At 45.5% G+C, this 18,599-nt stretch overlaps 1 protein-coding gene across 7 annotated transcripts in view; it reads right to left on the bottom strand.

Moving 5' to 3' along the window:
• The window catches only part of LOC119163012 (uncharacterized), a 434,320-nt gene that overhangs the window by 222,221 nt on the left and 193,500 nt on the right, over nucleotides 1-18,599 (bottom strand). For 6 of the 7 annotated variants that reach the window (XM_075882725.1, XM_075882727.1, XM_037414895.2 and 3 more), the window contains 2 exons: nucleotides 15,780-15,948; nucleotides 5,321-5,488 (listed from right to left, as the gene is read on the bottom strand). In XM_075882725.1, the coding sequence (XP_075738840.1) occupies nucleotides 5,321-5,488; nucleotides 15,780-15,948 (337 nt within the window). The remainder of the gene's footprint in view (nucleotides 1-5,320; nucleotides 5,489-15,779; nucleotides 15,949-18,599) is intronic. The other variant, XM_037414900.2, reaches the window with a different exon arrangement.

The following is an 18,599-nucleotide window of genomic DNA, read 5'->3' as shown; positions in this document are numbered from 1 at the left end:
CCGAGCAGCTCTTTAGTTTGCGGAAACCGACCCTGCTGTGGTCCACTGAAGCCTTTGTGTGAAGCTTTGCCGTCGACAATCTTCTGCGTTTGTTTCCGCCGATCCCGCACGCACGTTTTGGGAACTCCGAACGACCGCGATGCGGCCATATTTCCGTCCGTTTCTGCACACGCTATGACTTTTCTTTTAAAAGCGGCATCGTGGTGCACTCAAGTTTTTGGAGTCGGCCCTTCCACGCCGTCGATGCTGATGCACTACTAGATGACGAACTCCTCAGCACACGTACGAAGTGCCGCACATGGGAAACACATAGGCAGAAATGGCTGACGCGCCATGCCGACGCACGTAGGGGGCGGCCATTTTAGATTTGCCGATGGCAATAGATTGACCGTATTTTTTTGTTCGTACTCGATTCTAACGCGCATGCGATTTATGAACTCGCTTAACCGGAAAAAAGGTGCGCGTTAGATTCGAGTAATTACGGTATATCCAAGCAGTAGCACACCTCCCTCTTCATTTTGAAAGCAGCAGTGCATGAAGCAGTAGCAAAGTATAATGCAGGCACCTTGCGAGCTTACACTGAGACTTGCACTGCACTAGGTAAAAAACCTGGAGCAGTTGCCCTCCAGAGGGCTGCAGAAAAGGACAGCCAGCGTGCTGAAAAATCATTAAACATGCACTAGATGAGGAATCAGAGGGACAAAAGGCCACCTGCCAGCATGGACACCAAACACTACTGTTCTGGTGCATTTGAATGAAGGTGAAGTGTTATAAAAACTTCGAAAGCCATTTTCTTTGAAGTGCGTTTTGGGCACTTAGTGTTGCTTGTGAAAAGCATAGCGTGGCAGTGACTAGACTGATTTTGATGCTGTTTTTTTTTTTATTCCTTTAAGCCTCGTTGACAGAACGGTATTATTCATTACATTGCTTACAATCTAGTTTTTTTTTTGTATATGATAATCAGTGCATGAGAAGTTCTGATGCAATACATGAAGCTGATAAGGACGTTATTTGTAAAAAAACTAGAAGGAATAGACAATTTTCGATGATTCCAACCTGTGTAGTGTTTTTTTTTATAGTAAAGATCAAAACCACTTGGTCCTTCCTGGCATGTTTTGTTTTAATGCGAGGCTTTCCACCAGCAGACAAAGTCATCAGATTATGTAATATAGTGTAACTAGAAAACTACATGAGATATTGCAATGAAACTTCATATATAGCTATTCGAGACATTCTTTGGACGCCTGCCAAATTTCATTAGTCTAGGTCAACAAACAAAACAGCTTTTTCGATCGCCACCTCCCCACTTAAGATGAATTTTTTTCCGTAGCATCATCTGATGTCATGTTAACGAAGTACCGTTGAGAGACTTCTACAACAACAGAAGAGTGGTGCTGCCAATGCAAAAGCTTTTATTGTGATAGCAAATATATGGACACTTTCGGCTGGATTTCCCCGCCGGCGTTGGCGTTGACGTCATTCATTGTATACGCATTGTATCTATATACCGTATTTACTCGCATAATAGGCGCACTTTTTTTTCAGAAAATCCGGTTCGAAGTTAGGGGTGCACCAATCACGCGGGGTAAAATTTTCGAAAATTTTTTCAACTCGGTTCTCGCGCTTTAAATCTGCACACTTGTTAAGTAAAAGGCGACTTTATCGTTTACCAATTAATTCAGCATAAAACAAACATACCTACGTACCTTTTAATGAACAAGCGAGAGCCGTCAACTGCACACACACACGTAAAATTTATTTACACAAAAGTCGTAGCTGTTCCTCCTTTTCCCTATTTGGAGTCCGAGTCGGAGATCACACATTCATCCTCGACGAGCGGGGATTCATTTTCGGTGTCCGAATCATTCGCACCCCACAACATGTCATCCTCACTCGCATCCAGTGCGTTCGAGATACCCGTCTTCTTGCAGCGTTTCCTGACGACTTCGTCGAAGATCGCCTGCCACGCTTCCACGATCCAAGCGCACAGCATTTCCACAGGCGGCCTCTTAATCTTACCACCTGGAGTCAGCTGATGTTGTCCTCCAGCCATCCAGGTGGTGTATAGCGTTCGAACATTGTCCTTGAAAGGTTTATTCAAGGACACGTCCAAAGGCTGCAGTATCGATGTGAGGCCGCCCGGAATCACTGCCAGATCTGTGCGCAGCTCCTTTAGCTCATCTCGTACGCGGTCTACTAGGTGCCCACGAAAACTGTCCAGGACAAGCATGGACGGCAACAACAGCCCAACCGGCCGCCGACCCCAGACTGTTTTCACCCAATCCACCATGAGTTCCGCGCTCATCCAGCCTTTTTCCTGGACTCTGACGTAGATGCCTTGAGGGAATTTTGCCTTTGGGAGCGTCTTACGTTTAAAAATAACGTAAGGCGGTAGCTTATGCCCATCCGCTGTCACCGCCAGCATTACGGTGCATCGTTGTTTATCAGCGCCAGACGTTCTGACGATGACGCTCCATGCACCTTTCTCCTCCACTGTCGTGTTCCACGGCATATCAAAGCAAAGGGGGTCTGATCAGCGTTGCCGATCTGGGACAAAATGAAGTCTTTCTGCTGTCGGAGCTTTATAACAAAACTGTGGAAGTCCACCACTTTGTCCTCATATGCTGCGGGCAAGCGCTGGCACAAGGTGGTCCGCCTTCGCAGTGCGAGGCCATGGCGCCGCATGAAACAAGTTGTCCATCCGGAGCTGGCTTTGAACTCTTTTGCTTCGATGCCCTGTGCTCGGGCTATTCTGCGCGCCTCAGTCTGCACAATATCCAACGACATAGCACAGCCGTCTTGTTGTCGTAGCTCCCGTATATGCCGGACCAGTTGCTCTTCGACGTTCGGATACCTGCCGGTCTTGGCACCGCGGAAAGCCCGTCGTGTCTTCTTCGTCGCCTTAAGTTTTTTTTCTTGGTCCCTCCAGTACCGAATACTGGTTTCTCCAACGCCGAAATGCCTGCTTGCAGCCCGGTTGCCGTGCTCCAGTGTGTACTGCACTGCCTTCAGTTTAAACCCAGCCGTGTAGCTCGCGTACTTCCCCATAGTGGAACCAAAGTTCAATACACGACCACAACATACGCACACCGCTTGCAAAATGGCGTTTCTTTCTTTTTCTCTGATGGTGGTGATGGCGATCGAGCCCCCGGCGTTGTACACGTGACCTCCAAAAAGCGCGGCGATTTGGGGGGTATCAGTAATTGATGGAACAGCCGTTTTTTTTTTTTCGCTCATGGACGCTTTTTTTTTTTCAAGTTTTATTTCGACAAACACGTTGGTTAGGTTGCACTTCAAATTTTTTTTATTTGCTCGTCAATTTGCCTTCTTTTTTTCTTCAGGGTTTGGGGACCACGTTCCAACTGTATCGCTGGAGGGTAGAATCGTTTCTGATCACGGCCAAGTTCGGGGTGCGCCTATTATGCGCGGAATTAAAAAAAATCGAATTTTCCGCGACCAAACTAGGGGTGCGCCTATTATGCGAGGGCGCCGATTATGCGAGTAAATACGGTATATGAAAACGCCAAGAAAGAAAAATTTAGAAAAAGACTCCGGTGCGCGAAATCAAACCTCCGACCTCTGAATTGTGAGTGCGAGGCATTAGCCACTGAGCCACAAAAGAGCACATCCTTCAACGTACAAACAGCAAGCTATTTATTTCTACTACTTCCTGCTGGTGATGGGCATCTCGGGGGAAACTAGTATCCTGTTTTCAGCATGACCAGCGAGATGGCGGAATGAGCGCACGTTGCCAGATTGTCACGACGAGGTGTTGTGCGCTCTCACCTCCCCTGCGTACTTTGCTCTGCGGCACATGCTCTTATCTCCCTTGCGTACTTTTACTTTGCTCTGCAGAGAAGGGACGCTCTCGTATGCGCTTGCTTATCCTGCAGTGGGGACCATTACACACCTAGGGCTATCACCGGAAAGATTCTGTTGTGACCGGGTGCCCAATGGTCCCTGCACTCGTAGCACAGTCTCTGTTTACAAAAAAGGCCTGCTTTTCAGACACAGTGTAAGAACTGAGATGCTTATTCCTGTTCATCTGTACCTGTGAGTACGTTTCGTGTGTCATTTGTGCGTGAGAAATGCGGGGCATGTTCCGATCTGCTTGCCATTCTTCGTGTGACCTTCCAATTTGTCACTATGGCGTTCATTGCTTTGCCTGTGCGACAAAACTGTGACTTTTTTCTCTTTTCCGGAAAAAAAAAAAAAAACAGCACAATTAGCATTGTTAGAGTGTACTAGATCTGTGGCACCCATGAGTGGCTGGGAGAAGGGCACGCTAGCGCATGCACAAGAAGAACGCTGGCTTGAGGGGCTATCGACTTGACGCACATGTGCTAACAAGCGTTTGCTCTCGGTTCGCAGTGGTCGGAGCTTCGAGTGTGTTAAGTGCACCGCTGCCACTTGGTGCTCCATCATTGACGGGGCAACCAAAAAGGTTGCACATGACTCCTGCTCGAGCCAAATGGACCTAATCTGGGGCGAAATCTTTCAGTTGTTAGCGGAAAAATTTGCTATATCTAGAGAGCATCCCACTGCCACTTTGTTATATAAAGGTCGCAAATATATGTGCTTTGATGAGATAATGGCAGGGAAAAAATTGCAGCATATCTACGGTGTGAATGATAATGAGAGCGAAGCGATAGAGGTACATAGGTAAACTGTGAGCCCCACTTTCAGCCGTTCCAGAGTTTTGAGGAGCCTGTCTCAGTGTACTGCCAAGGCAGAAGCCATGCGAGAGGTGTGCTGTTTGCCAGCTGTTGAATCATGGCGAAGTGTTCCTTGTAGCGTCCTTGCCAGTATTGCACTGTGTTCGGTACGCCACGCATGAACTTCAGGTCTCAGTTGAGCGCTTCATCTATGAACTCGTGCCTGTTGCTCTCGAGTTGCTGCAGCGTGATTGAGCTGGTGATGACAGCGAGCACTGCAGCGCAATCTAGTGAGCACTCCGAGTACTAGAGCCAGCCACTCTCGAGCCATCTAGTGAGCACTCTGGGTACGAGTGCCCGCCGCTCTCGAGTTGCTGCCGCGTGAACGATTTGGTGATGGGAGTAAGCGCCGCAGCGCCATTTGGTCAGCACTCCGAGTACGGGGTGACTACTACGACGAGGGACTAGCCAACACTCTACGAAGCTTTGCCCCTAACAAAAAAACATGGCAATATCCAGGAATTAGTTTAAGGGACCTTCGTCATAGGCATTCACTTGGCACTCCCTGATGAGCAAGCGCATACGATCAAGCTGGTATTCAAATAAAGTGATAAATACCCGTGTTACTTGTATAAGTGGAGTATATATGGCCGATTCATGCTCACCATTTTGCGTCTGCGATTACTGTGACCAGAGTCGGGCAGCTCCCCATCTACGTCGTCACCCGCCGCACTGACCCCATGACCAGCGGAGTCGGGGGATGCCAGTGGTGGGCTTCCTTCCTGCACATTGCATTTCCAGGCCTCTTTTGAGTCCTCCCCACAGAGGCCTTCCTGTATGTCCACAAAAAATTATGTTTTCAAACCTCTTCCTCCACACACCTCAGCTCTCATTAAAACAAGCAGACAGTGATTGCTACGCAATGAAAACACGACTCACAATATAGTATTACATGCACTTTCATAAGACGCCATGACACCACATTTCGGCTCATAAACTTTGTTATGTGGGTTAATCCTTGGGAGTTGACAAATTGGAAAAATTACAGCCCATTTGGTCGAGAACTTGATCATTTATAACAAGCATCTTTATAAACATGTGAGCTGCCCAACAGTTTGACAACAGTAGTGCACTTATGAGCCGTGGCATGACAAAGCACTTGTTTTGCAAGTCCCTGTGTTCTGTCTAATGATGTTGGTTTCTGGCCAGCTGCACGTGCAATGGAGCTGACGATGAGAAAAATAGTGTTCAATGAACAAGGACACAAAAGGAAGACACACAACACAGGCACTAACTTCCAACATAACGCCTGTTGCCACACTCGACTACTTACCTTAAAATGCCGAGCAAACCTCCCTCCTCCCCCTTACAATTAAGAATTATCTGACTAGCTTTGGAGCTCACTCGATCCGAACCAAAATTAAATATGGTAGCAGGAGAGCCGCTAAAAATTAAAAAATGCTCGTCCATGTTTCTACTTAAATGCCCTATTATTCACATGACAACGGAATTTCATAAACAATCGATACGCATTTAGGATACTTGTTCTCTTTACACAAGCAATCCTTGTTTAAAACAAAGGTTTGACTGATTGATTGACATATGAGGTCTATGAGGAGATGCGAGTCAAAAAATGCGAGTTTTCTTCAAAATAGCCAATTTGCCTGTTTTGATAAGATTAATACTTCTACTGTTCTGAAAAAAAAAAAAAATACATGTCAAGACTTGACTGCAAATGCTTTAAAATTGCGTCTAAAGAGCACAATGTACTTGTTAAAAGGCCTGAATTGAGCAGTCTTCGAGCACCTTGCCACCAATAATGGCCGCTGCTCGCCATTGTCGATCGCATCAGGCAAAGAGTTCAGCCTCACTTTTCAAATAAAGACAGTTTCCTTCGCTGATGCGGAACAAGAAATAAGAAAAAAAAAGCACCCTTTTGTACGTTTTTCGAGCGACACGACTGGCTTATAACGTGGCACGGAACGGAGACCGCCATTGGACCGCTGCGCAGCTGTATCTGCTGTGAAGCCTACTTGTCGGGTTGATGCCTTAACGAGCAGCGCAGCTCAACAATGCTTTTCTCATGTATCTCCGTTATGAATGAAAAAAGCCATTGCTTGCGTGTGAAAGCCGTTGTGGAGGTGCGCTCTGTAGTAGTATGCTACGAGCAGCTGGTTCGATTTGCGGAAGTTGTTGGCTTGCAAAAGTCAATGCATCAAAAGTCATTCACAGCCATCAGCTGGAAAATTCATGACGCGGCAAAGGATGACGTCAGCGCCAATTTTGCGAGGTCAAAGGAACTTAGCGGGGACGACATTGCCATTATGTACAACGATATGTGGCACAAACGTGGCCGCAAAATGGCATCAGCACTGTTGTGTCCCACGACAGTAGGCTTAGTTTAGATTTCGCAGTCCTGTCTAACTTCTTCCTAGCTTGCAGTCGGCACAAGGCTCAGCCAGATGGAGCGGTAAGAAGTTTGGCAAGCATTTCATGACCCTCTCTGTGAGCGAAATGTCTGTTAGGAGTCTGCTCAAAAAAGCCAAAAGAGACAAACTCATGGTGCTGGCGCATTTTAGTGGCAGTGGCCACTACAAGAAAGATTGTTCTTTTTGGTGTGTAAATTTCATCGCTATTAATGACATCTTTCATAATTAAAACTCAATTTTAACTTTAAAACTCGTTTTTGTCCAAACACAAATTTTGCCATTTCTTTCAATGTGTCCCTCCTTTTTTCGGGCATTTAAAGTGCCCGGATTTGCATGAAATTTTGCCCAAATTTTTTCCAATGTATTAAAAATACAGTTAGCTAGTTTAAATATCCATATTTTATTATATAATGAAAAATTGTGCGTAAACCTTTACTAGGACAGGTGAAATATGTACTTTTTTTATGCCTATTATTTTTCATGCCTATTACATATTTTGTATGTGCTTCTTGATTAGTTATTTGCCTTCTACACTTGCTTTGAAACAATATGAACTATCAATGGTAGAAAATTACGGAAGTTTAGGGATGAAAAGGGGGGGCAAAGGGGTTAAGGTATCCACTTTGTCATCTTGCAAAGCTAAAAGTATGAAACTTGCAAGAAAACTACTTATATATTTTAAATCAGCACACTAAGTTGCATAAAGAGGTCAAGTTTCATTGCTCTAGGGTGAATATTAAAGAAAAGTCTTTATTATTGTCCTAAAACCACCATATGATTATGATAGATGCCGTAGTGGAGGGCTCCAGAAATTTTGACCAGCTGGGGTTCTTTAACGTATACCCAAATCTGAGCACACCGGCCTACAGTAATTTCGCCTCCATTGAAACTGCAGCCATCGCAGCTAGGATTCCATCTCCCGACCTGCGGGTCACTCGCCGACTACCATAGCCACTAGACTACTGCCACGGGGCTTTAAAACTAAAGTGGCCGCGTGGAAGGAGAGGAAGGGCTGGGGTGCTTTTTCGAGTGCGGGCACTCACTCGGCATTTTATAGAAAATCTCTCAAAAAGCACCATGTGACTTATGATGCCCACAAAAACTAATTTCTAAGGAACAACAGTTCTTTTTCACTGAGGAAAAGGGAGTGCTGACACACATGGAACCCTGGGATGAGATAGCCCCAGCTTCAACCATCTGTCTTGAAAGCTCATCGTGTATCTTCTTGATTGCAGTACATGCGTTGAAGAGTGGTTTACAGCCACAGGTCTTACAATGAATGGCTAGTCATCTATCCTCCCCATTTATTACGTTAATACTACGATACCTTAATCCATGATTTAGGCAATGGCTGTCAGATACTGTGCCACAAAAATGCACAATGTGATGCACAATGTCTCGTGTACAGGAAACAAATGCAGTTTGATGCTTATCATAGCCTTTGGGTTTGTCATTGCGATAATGAAGCCGACAAAGGTTAACTAAATTTTAGGGGCGAAACTCCTTATGGCCTGGGTCTGTCTATCCCTTGTATGTATGTAGTAGTAGGGAGCCACCAATGGCACATACCCGCTCTAGAGTGGGTATGTGCCACTGGGGATGCGAGAAGGGATATGTTGGACTTGGAGTGTTCACTAGTCCGACGCATGGACAGACGGACAGACAGACTAGCAGACGAATGGACGGATGGATAGACGCGTGGACGTACGGATAGACAGACAGACAGGCAGACAGATGGATAGACGGACTCACGGACAGACGCATGGACAGATGGACGGAAGCATGGATGGACGCACGGATAGTCGTGCAGACGGACGGAAGCACGGACGGCTGACGGACGCTTCACCCCACTCATCATCATTCACTCCATGAATATGCTGTGAATTCTTGAGAGTCAAAAAAGACTGCCTTAACTTTGGAATGCTTAGGTTATCTTTCTTGTAGATTGTGCGAGATCTTACGATTATAGGGTATAACTAGGCGCTTTGGTTTCTAGACACAGCACAGCAATACATCTTCTGAGCTTATGAAGCTAGGATTCCACAACAGATGTCTGTCCAACTGCTTATGAAAGCTTTTCATGCTCACATAACTTGCTTAAATCATGATGAAAAGAATGGTTGATCACGTCTCTTTTGACTATTTTAAAATCGTATGGTAGGGCAGGCCTGTTCATAAGTGGTTGGTATGCTCAACAAATGCGGTTTGGATGAAAGGTGAACAAGATGTGAAGGAACTTGATGACATTACTTTTAGGTAGTTTATGAGTAAGTGTCAAGGTCTTAAAACACCCAGGAAATTTCAAAAGAACTTGGGGCACACATGATGGCTCATCATTAGTTAACAAAACAAGGTAGTCATTGACATAATAAGACACACTGCTGACTTTCTTCGAGCTATCAAGATGTCGGTTAACTGGTCTGTCAACACCCAGGGGTGCAACAGCCAAAATAAAATTTGGAGAACATTTTGGAGATGAAAAACGTTGGTTTTGGAGCACTAAAATCCAAATTTGGAGCAGGTTACAGAGAACAAAAGGCCAAATTTTGAGCAGCATGAAAAAAAAGCTCACTATAGAAAAAATGTACAAACCATTCAACCTCCCCTAAATCATGCAGAGTGAATATGAGCACTGCTATTTCAATAAAAGCAGTATTTTGAACCACCCATTGAGCAAACAATGATCAAGTCCACATTAGCATTTGCCACACCTGTGAAATACTGTGATGGACTTTGAAGAGTAAAATGTCATCGAGCTGGCGATTTTGAGATTCAGGAGATTCATAAAACTGAGAAATAGGGGTGAGAAAAAAAAAAAAATGGCGCACAGTTTTGTTTCATTTTTGTGGAAGCGGAAATGTCATGCCCTGCTCCAAATGATTGCAAGTAACTTTCTTAGACGTCAGCGATTATATTAGTACTCGCAATTATGTGGCGTATAATGCATGAGTATCCTATTTACTCATGTAATAAACACACTTTCTTTTCTCGAAAAATCGGAGCGAAGCTGGGGGTGCCTTTATTATGCAGGGGCAAAGATTATGAAAACTTTTTTGGAATGAGCAAAAATGCGGTAATGCAAAAAAAAAACAACAACAAAGTTAGGTCACTTAGCTTTCTGCAATTGACATACGTGTATAGTGTTTGGGAACGGCTTCTTTGTTGCACTTTACTCATCTTGGGTGGTTGATGACAGCTATCATCTGCAAGCTGTCCCCGCGCCACTCGCGCATGCCATCAAAGTGTTTCAGTGTTTCACAGCTATCTTTTCTAGCAATCGATTAAACGCAACAGTGGTATCTGCGATGATCTCGGAAGCGTGCACTATGATGCATTTTGACAATGTCCCAGCAACATCGCACTACGACCGCAACCCCGTCGTTGACATTGTAGCAAGTAATCAACATTGCAGCAAGCTACCACCGAAGCAACACTTGCACCGTTCGTGAACTCTGCTAAGGAGCATAGATAATTAAAAAATACTGGGGACATGCTGTGCACAGATTGAAAGAAAACAATACGGCACACGGTATCGGGCAAATCCTGTCGTCGTCAAATCCCGTTGTCGTCACTCGAAAATCGCGAGCACGTCATTGGGCGCCTCAATGTTTCGTATTTGCAGGAAGCGACTGTCGGTTGGCGCGAGCAGTTTCATGACCTTCGCGCACTCTTTGGTTTCAGCTGCGGTGTCTCTACCCTCGCATCATTCTTGACCTGGGAACGTGCTGCACACAGATAGAAAGAAAAAATATACGCCACATGGCAGCCGGCGAAGGTACGTGAGAGGGGTCGGCATAATAATAAAAAACAGAAGAGATCCAGCGGGCAAGGAGGAGCCATGTGTCAGTAGGCAACACTGCAAAAGATGAATGTAAAGGATACGTTTCTTACGCCCGGGAGAAAAAAAATTGGCAGCATATCCACAGAGTGAATGATGGAGAGTAGGGCGAAGCATTCGTTCGTCCATTCGTTCTTGCTTACGTCCATCCATGCGTCCGTCTGTGTGACCGTCCATGCGTCCATCCGCCCGTCAGTGCGTGCATCTGTTCGTGCGTCCGTCCCTGCGTACGTCCATGCACCCGCCCCTGCGTCCATTCATGCGTCTATCCATGCATCTGTCTGTGTGTTCGTTCGTCCATATATTCAACACTCCAAGTACCACCATCTTGGATCTTTTCATCATATATTCCCCATATAGAAGCACCACCATCAAATATGCCAATATGCCATTTCCTCAGTCACCATAGAATGATAAGAGCTCATATTCACCTAGATTTAAAAAAGCAAAGGCATAAACTGACATGCAAGAAGCCAATTAACGAGCCAGTGGTGAAAGGGAAAGTAGAGGAATTCAGAGTATCACATCAGAATAAATTCGCAGCTCTAAACAAAATAAGAGACGTTAGCATTGGCAAAATTAACGATAACCTTACTAGTATCACCAAAGAGTGTGCAATTGAAGTTGGGGGTTCAGTCACTAGACGAGAAACTGGCAAACCATCTCAGGAGACAAAAAATCTTATTAAGAGACAACAAACGATGCAAGCCTCAAATGCGACCGACAAAATAGAGCTAGTGGAGCTTTCGAAGTTAATCAATAGGCGTAGAGTAGCCGACATCAGAAGGTATAACATGGAGAGATTAGAGCAGGCTGTAAAAAGCGCAGAAGCCTAAAAACTGCAAAGGCAACATTGTACATAGGCAGAAATCGGATGCATGCACCAAAAGACAAGGAAGGCAATGTCATAACCAATATGAATGGGATAGTTGATGTAGCGAATGAGTTCTACAGAAGGCTGTACAAAAGCTGAAATAGCCAGGACGATATCGAAGGAGCAATAATAGCAGAAAGGAATTCGACTTCCTACCAGTAATGACAGGAGAAAGAAAGCCCTAGAAGAAATGCAAGGAGGCAAGGCCGCTGGTGAGGATAAGGTAACAACGGACCTCCTGAAAGATGGCGGAGAAATTGTGCTAGAAAAGTTAGCCACCTTATATACAAAGTGTATCTTGACGGTAGGGGTACCAGAATCTTGGAAAAACACCAACATCATCTTAATCCATAAGAAAGGAGACGTCAAGGACTTGAAAAATTACAGGCCGATCAGCTTACTGTCCGTTCTCAACCAACTATCTACAAATATAATAGCTAATAGATTTAAAGCGATATCGGAGTTCAATCGACCAAAGGACCAAGCAGGATTTCGTGCTGGCTACTCCAAAATAGACCATATTCATACCGTTAATTAGGTGATAGAATAATGCTCGAAACACCACCGATCCCCCTACATAGCCTTCATAGATTACGAGAAGGCATTTGAGTAGTGATGCAGGCGCTACGAAATCAAGGCATCGACGAACCCTACATAACCATACTGGAAGAAATCTACAGTGGATCCATAGCCACCACAGTTCTCCATATAGCGAAAGAATGCAAATAAGGAAGGGTGTAAGGCAGAGAGACACAAACTCTCTAATGCGGGTCACCACGTGTTTACAGGAGATTTTTATGGCCCTAAATTGGGAAGAGTTAGAGATAAGAGTTAAAGGAGAGTATCTTAGTAACCTGCTTTGATTGCCTTGATGAGCAAATGAAGGAACGAATAACAACTCATTACTGAACTGGACATGATAAGCACAAGGGTAGGTCTGAAAATTAATATGCACAAAGCTAAAGCAATGTGTCACAGTCTTGGCAGAAAACAGCGCTCTGCGATAGGTGGAGAGACGCTGGAAGTTGTAAAGGAATATGTCTATTTAGGACAGGTAGTAACTGCGGAGCCAAACCCTGAGGGTGAGATAACTAGAAGAATTGGGATGGGGTGGGTCACATAGGGCAAGCATACTAAAATCATGAATTGTAACTTACCACTAACCCTCAGGAGGAACGTATATATATAACAGCTGCATCTTGCAGGTATTTCACCACAGAGCAGAAACTTGGAGGCTTACAAAAAGGGTTCAGCTTAAATTTAGGAAGACGCAGCGAGCGACGGAAAGAAAAATGATAGGTGTAACATTAAAAAACAAGAACAGAGCAGAGTGGGCCAGGGAACAAACGGGGGCCAAGGATATCATAGTTGAAATCAAGAAGAATAAATGGACATTGGCTGGGCATGTAGCACGTAGACAGAATAACTGCTGGTCATTAAGGGTAACTAACTAGATTCCCAGAGAAGGCATCCGAACGAAGGGGTGACAGAAAATTCGGTGAGCCGATGAGATTCAAAAGTTTGCAGGTGTAACGTGGCAGCAGAAAGCACAAGACCAGGTTGATTGGCAGATTATGAGAGAGGCCTTTGCCCTACAATGAGCGTAGTCAAGGTGATGATGATGATGACGATCATAACGCACTATTTCGCGTCACTGTTGCTGCTGGTCATCATTTCGGCACATGCCAGCTAAAGAGCGAAGCAGGAGGAACAGCTGCTGAGCGGACAAAGAGGGCTCATAAAATGAGCCGTTTCGCAAACAGACAGGTGCCTCCAGCCCCCCTGCCTGTGCGCAGAAGGGGATGTGCGCCTACAATTCCGTGGTGAGGATAAAAAGGCTCTCCTGGCAAAAAACCAGCTGGGAGAAGGCACCAACCCTTTCCATCTTAGATCTGAATTTGTCTTTATTTTTGTTTTTGTAGTGGCTTGAAGAGCTTGATACGGATGGTGGAGTTTCTTTGTCGCTGGTCAAAACTAAGGTTACTAATGCGTTTCATTTTACTTTTCTGTGCTTTTCTATTGAACCTCGTACCAACGCAGCAACTACAAAAATGGTCACCGTGACTACAAAGCATGACAGAGATGCTGGATCCCGTTAAACCTCTGAATTTTTTTGGCTGATGTGAGATATCCATACGAAAGGCTTATCTCTCTCTCTTCCCCCTTCTTGCTTTTGCAAGTTTGCGAGCTGCCTCTTTCCGTATGATCGGTACACTGTAGTTGAAGGGGTGCAATGCACTCTTGTAGTTCGTCAGGCGGCTCACCAAACAACTCACAAAGGTCAACAATACTTTACCGCCCTCGTCCTCCCACAAATTCCTTTTTGCAGTATAAGAGAAGGGAGTGACACGGAATGTTGTAAAAAAGAGCGGCAAATACCTGGCTTTGATACAGCAGCTCCAGCTCACATTCTGGCAAGCCAGGCATCAGACACCACATTTGCTACTGTGGTAGCACAGTCAATACAGTAAAAGCTCATTAACCCAGATATCATGGGACTGGAGAAAATGGCTGAGTTAACTGAATTCCGGATTATCAGCGAACCATCAAAACAAAAAGAAAATGTACTCCGCACACACAAACCTATATTTCATAGAAAACTGCATCAACTTAGTCTGTTTCGTCATCGGAATCAGTGCTAGAACGATCTCCTTCAACCCCATGTGGTGGTGGCGTGCACGCTCGCTGTCGCAAGAACTGATGCAGCACTCCGCAAGGACAGCGAGAGCTTCGGCAGCCTCCTGCACGGTGCGATGTCACGTCGGCTCATCTTAAATGTCATCATCACAACAGTGATTCTGATCCTCTTCAAGACCTTTGATAATATGTCATCATAAGTCAGCTAACCAGTAACGGCCACACCATCATCAACGCGCACAAACACAGCCTGAGAACATAATGACAGTTTCTATGTCAAAGCGCCAACTCGCCGAACAGCCATATCTTTTGACGTACACGAGCTGCACACACTATGCACGAAGTCACAACGCAAATAAATCAGCAGCGTAGGCGATGCGGACAACTGGGGTAGCAGCGGCTGCGCAAACTGTCCCATGCGGTGTCCTATCATGATTACCATCAACGCGCAACCTGGCCCTTCCACTGCATCCTACAGCACCCCCCCCCCCCCCCCCCCCCCGGTGTTCTTCGCCTGCGAGAGCCCAAGGTCATTGGCGGTGCTGATGAGACCAACCTCGAAGACTGGTGCACCCACTACAAACTGGTGAGCACTAACAACAAGTGGGATGACTCGGACCCATATGCGATGCATTTCGCAGACACTGGATGCACCGGCGACCCAAGCGCCTCCACAAGGGTGGTGACTAGCACCACCTGGCCACTTCCCCCCTCATTCACTATCATCATGATTATATTCTGCTCCTGTTCATTCAATTTTGGTTTCTCCAAAACTTCGGTTCTGCTGTCAGTTACAGCGGCGGAGTCGGGATTGCATGCTTTCAGTAACCGGAATCGATCAGCGAAAGCACGACACCTCAATAGCTTTCACTGGAATCACCTAAGTTATCCGGTGCGTGTCTAAATCCCTCTGAATTAACGAGCATTTGACACCATTGAAATATACGCAGTTTTGCCGGGAGTGTGCCGCGTGTCCAAATTAACCAAACTTTAGAGTTAACAAAATTTCGGTAAACAAGCTTTTACTGAATTACTTTGCAAAAACCAAGCAACAATGATGTGCGAGCTTCCCCTACATTAGTGCTTCGAGCTAATTTTACTGGAGCAGCTCTCCAGCGTTGCCGGGCTGGTTGGGGCGAATAAAATGTATTCAGATGACCCCGTGAAAATCGAGTTAAAGGGCTGCTTTTTTTTTTTCTTGTTAGCCGAATAAATTTGGACTGCATGCCATTATCACTGCCGTATTTGCTGCATTAGTGTGTCTGTACTTCAGTGTGCACCGCCCACAAATAAAACATGTTGGGTTAGATAGTGTTGGAGGGCCCGCTTAAAGCATGCTCACCAACCTGGTGCTCATTGGAAGAGGCATCTGTGACCGGTGGTGGTGGTGGCCGGTCATCCAAAGAAGGCACACTGCTGGTCACATCCTCTTCGACGACAGCAGTGACCTCCTCTTTTACATCAGTCTCTACCTGGCTGCTGAAACTGCGGCGGCCCCGTCGTTTGCGCTCCATCCTGCATAGTGATGAAGGCATCACCATTGTACTCTCTTTCCTGCCATATCAGCTAACCGGTAAATTTTCTAGAAGGATAATTTCACGGCTACATGCCTCCACCAAGTACAATCAAGACCTGTTCATACATACAAACATATTTCATTCAGAACGTACTGCAGTCAAAGAGGCTTTAAGAACACACAGATAACAAGCAGAGCAGAATGGTGCAATACTGCCTCAATCTGCTCTCATCATCATACTTCTTAGGTGTGCTGCTCCTCACGAGTTCTCGAAATGAGCAGTCAAACACCGCTTGCTCTGCACAACTATACCAACACAGATGTAGTACCCTTCTACACTGCCGTTCTGTCCCATTTTCTCCCCATGTCTCCCTCGTATGTTTCACTCGCAAGCAGTATTAAGGGGAAATGGCAATGGAGACTATTTTTGTTATTCATGGAGATTAAATGATGAAATTTGGCATGCAGGTGTCGCTCTCAGTGGGCGAGCGTGTCTCTGCCGAGTTTGCAGCTTCGGCCGCTTTGTTGATGAGGGCGCTAATACTCCAGTCATCATGGAAGACGCCAGTTTGCTTTGCCATGTGGTCGCCTCAGGACTTATGCACGTTTGTGTGCTTTCTCCAGTGTTTTCTTGCGCTCACCTTATGTTTCTTTCCTGTGTTTGAACACGGTTTTTATTGTGTGCCTGTGTGTGGGAGATGTTTGTTTCTAGCGGAGTGATGCGCGAGTCTGTTGTGCTGCTGTGCCAGCCACGAAGCTGTTGTGTGGCACTGTGTTCACAACAGCAGCATGTTTGTGGGTGTGTTTGCAGCAGAAGGTCTTTTCTAGTGGTGTGATGGCGCAAAGCTGCTGTGTGCTGCTGTGCAAGTGGAACGCGAGAAGAGACACTGGCTTGCAGTCCCAAAAATTCCCCTGCGATCTATAGCTTCGGGGAAACCAGTCTGAAGAATATATTTCGTCAGGAAGAAGAAGAACGTCATTGCTCCAGTATGCAAGGCAGAGACCTGTTTGCGCAGTAATGGGGTTCGCCTCGCAATTTATGAGCGTTGGTTTGTTTGTGCACGGCACCTGGTTAGTGTGATCGTGCGTGTGGGCAGCTAGACTCATGTTTTCTGTGCTTGAGTATGATTTTTATAGTGGGTGCGTTTCTAGCAGACAATGCTTTCTAACGGTGTGATGCCGCGAAGCTGTTGTGTACCACTGTGCAAGTGGAACGTGAAGAGAGACGCTAGCTTGAAGTCCCAAGAATTCCCCTGTGATCTACAGCGTCGGGAAACCAGGCTCAAGAATATTTCTCGCCAAGGACTGCCAGGGAGAGGAAGAATGTGGTATGTTCATTACATTTTACTGAGAATGACTACAAAAGAACATAAAGATTAGGATTTTCGCTTCCAACTCCGGCCCCTATTTTGTTTCCCAGTTATTCGCACTACCTGCGAAAGAAGCACTAGTTGGGCTAGTTAATGGTTCATGCCATTTTTAAAACTTTTACTGAACGTTATTTTCCAAAACTTTTGGTAGAATTCGCAGATGAAGTCTCGGTTGTCCATGCCATATATGCAGGGTGTTTTGTACAATTCTTTCTTTTTCTAAAATCAAAATATTATTCACTTTACATGTGGTCGCCTCAGGACTTATGCACGTTCGTGTGCTTTCGCCAGTGTTCTTTTGTGTGTGATAGTGTGCGATAATTTTACACAATTTTTACATATTTAAATGTAATAAAAGCTCTCTAGTCAGCATTAAAAAATTAAGATGCGCAAATGGGGTGTGCATCAGCGCGACTAGAAGAACTTTACTTGTTTAAACAAGCTGCCCTCCACTCGATTGCTTCTCGAAGGGTCAAATCGGAGTCGATTTCTCCCGTGTTTTAAGCATGCTTGCGCTTTGTGATCATGTTTTGTGTGATGCCAGTGCTGCTGATTACAAGGATGCGCTATACTCAAGCGAGGAGGTGTGGCTTCGTATCGTGGAGCACTCGCCAGGCATGTACCACATTGCTGCTGGTGGTGCTTTGTTATCACCATGTTCACCAAGTTTTTCCTACTATGTGCACGATAAGTAAGCTTTTGTTTACTTGGCGACCCCTTTTTTCAGCAGTGTAAAGGCAAAGTTGTGCAAAGTTAAGCGCAGACAACTTTTTTTGTGTGTGTGTGGAGTGTGAAGCATGCACGCGCAGCGGGAATTCAGTGGCAGATTTCAGCAGAGTTGTAGCGGCGGCTGCCTCTGTTGACAGTGGTGTTGGATAGGGGGCCCTGCTTGCGAGTGACCACTTTTTTTGTTTAATAGTTTTGGGGCGTCTGTTAGAGTTGATGCGTGTTTGCGTACAGTGTGTTGCATTGCCTTAGGTATGGCTCACAAAGAATGCACTTAAATTAGTGTCCATGCAGCTCGTTAGTAAAATTCGAACTTACGGTATACACCAGCAACATGGGTTGCCTCATGCGGCCTGAATCCGTGCATTGTAAGCCATTCGTTTACCTTGAACTGTCTTTTCGAATGAATATTTCATGGCTAAATGTGGCCGAATCGTTGTACCTTAATGTGCGAGCACTAATTGAATCATTAGTCCATGCGTTCGAGCACCATCGATTTAATCTGCTTGTTCTCACTGTTTGGACATTGTTTTGGTTTATTGAATATTCTACTC

The sequence above is a fragment of the Rhipicephalus microplus genome, unplaced genomic scaffold, assembly GCF_043290135.1.
Source record: "Rhipicephalus microplus isolate Deutch F79 unplaced genomic scaffold, USDA_Rmic scaffold_13, whole genome shotgun sequence".
Classification (NCBI taxonomy): domain Eukaryota; kingdom Metazoa; phylum Arthropoda; class Arachnida; order Ixodida; family Ixodidae; genus Rhipicephalus; species Rhipicephalus microplus.
The sequence above is the reverse complement of the archived record's forward strand: the minus strand, read 5'-3'. Positions and strand labels throughout refer to the sequence as shown.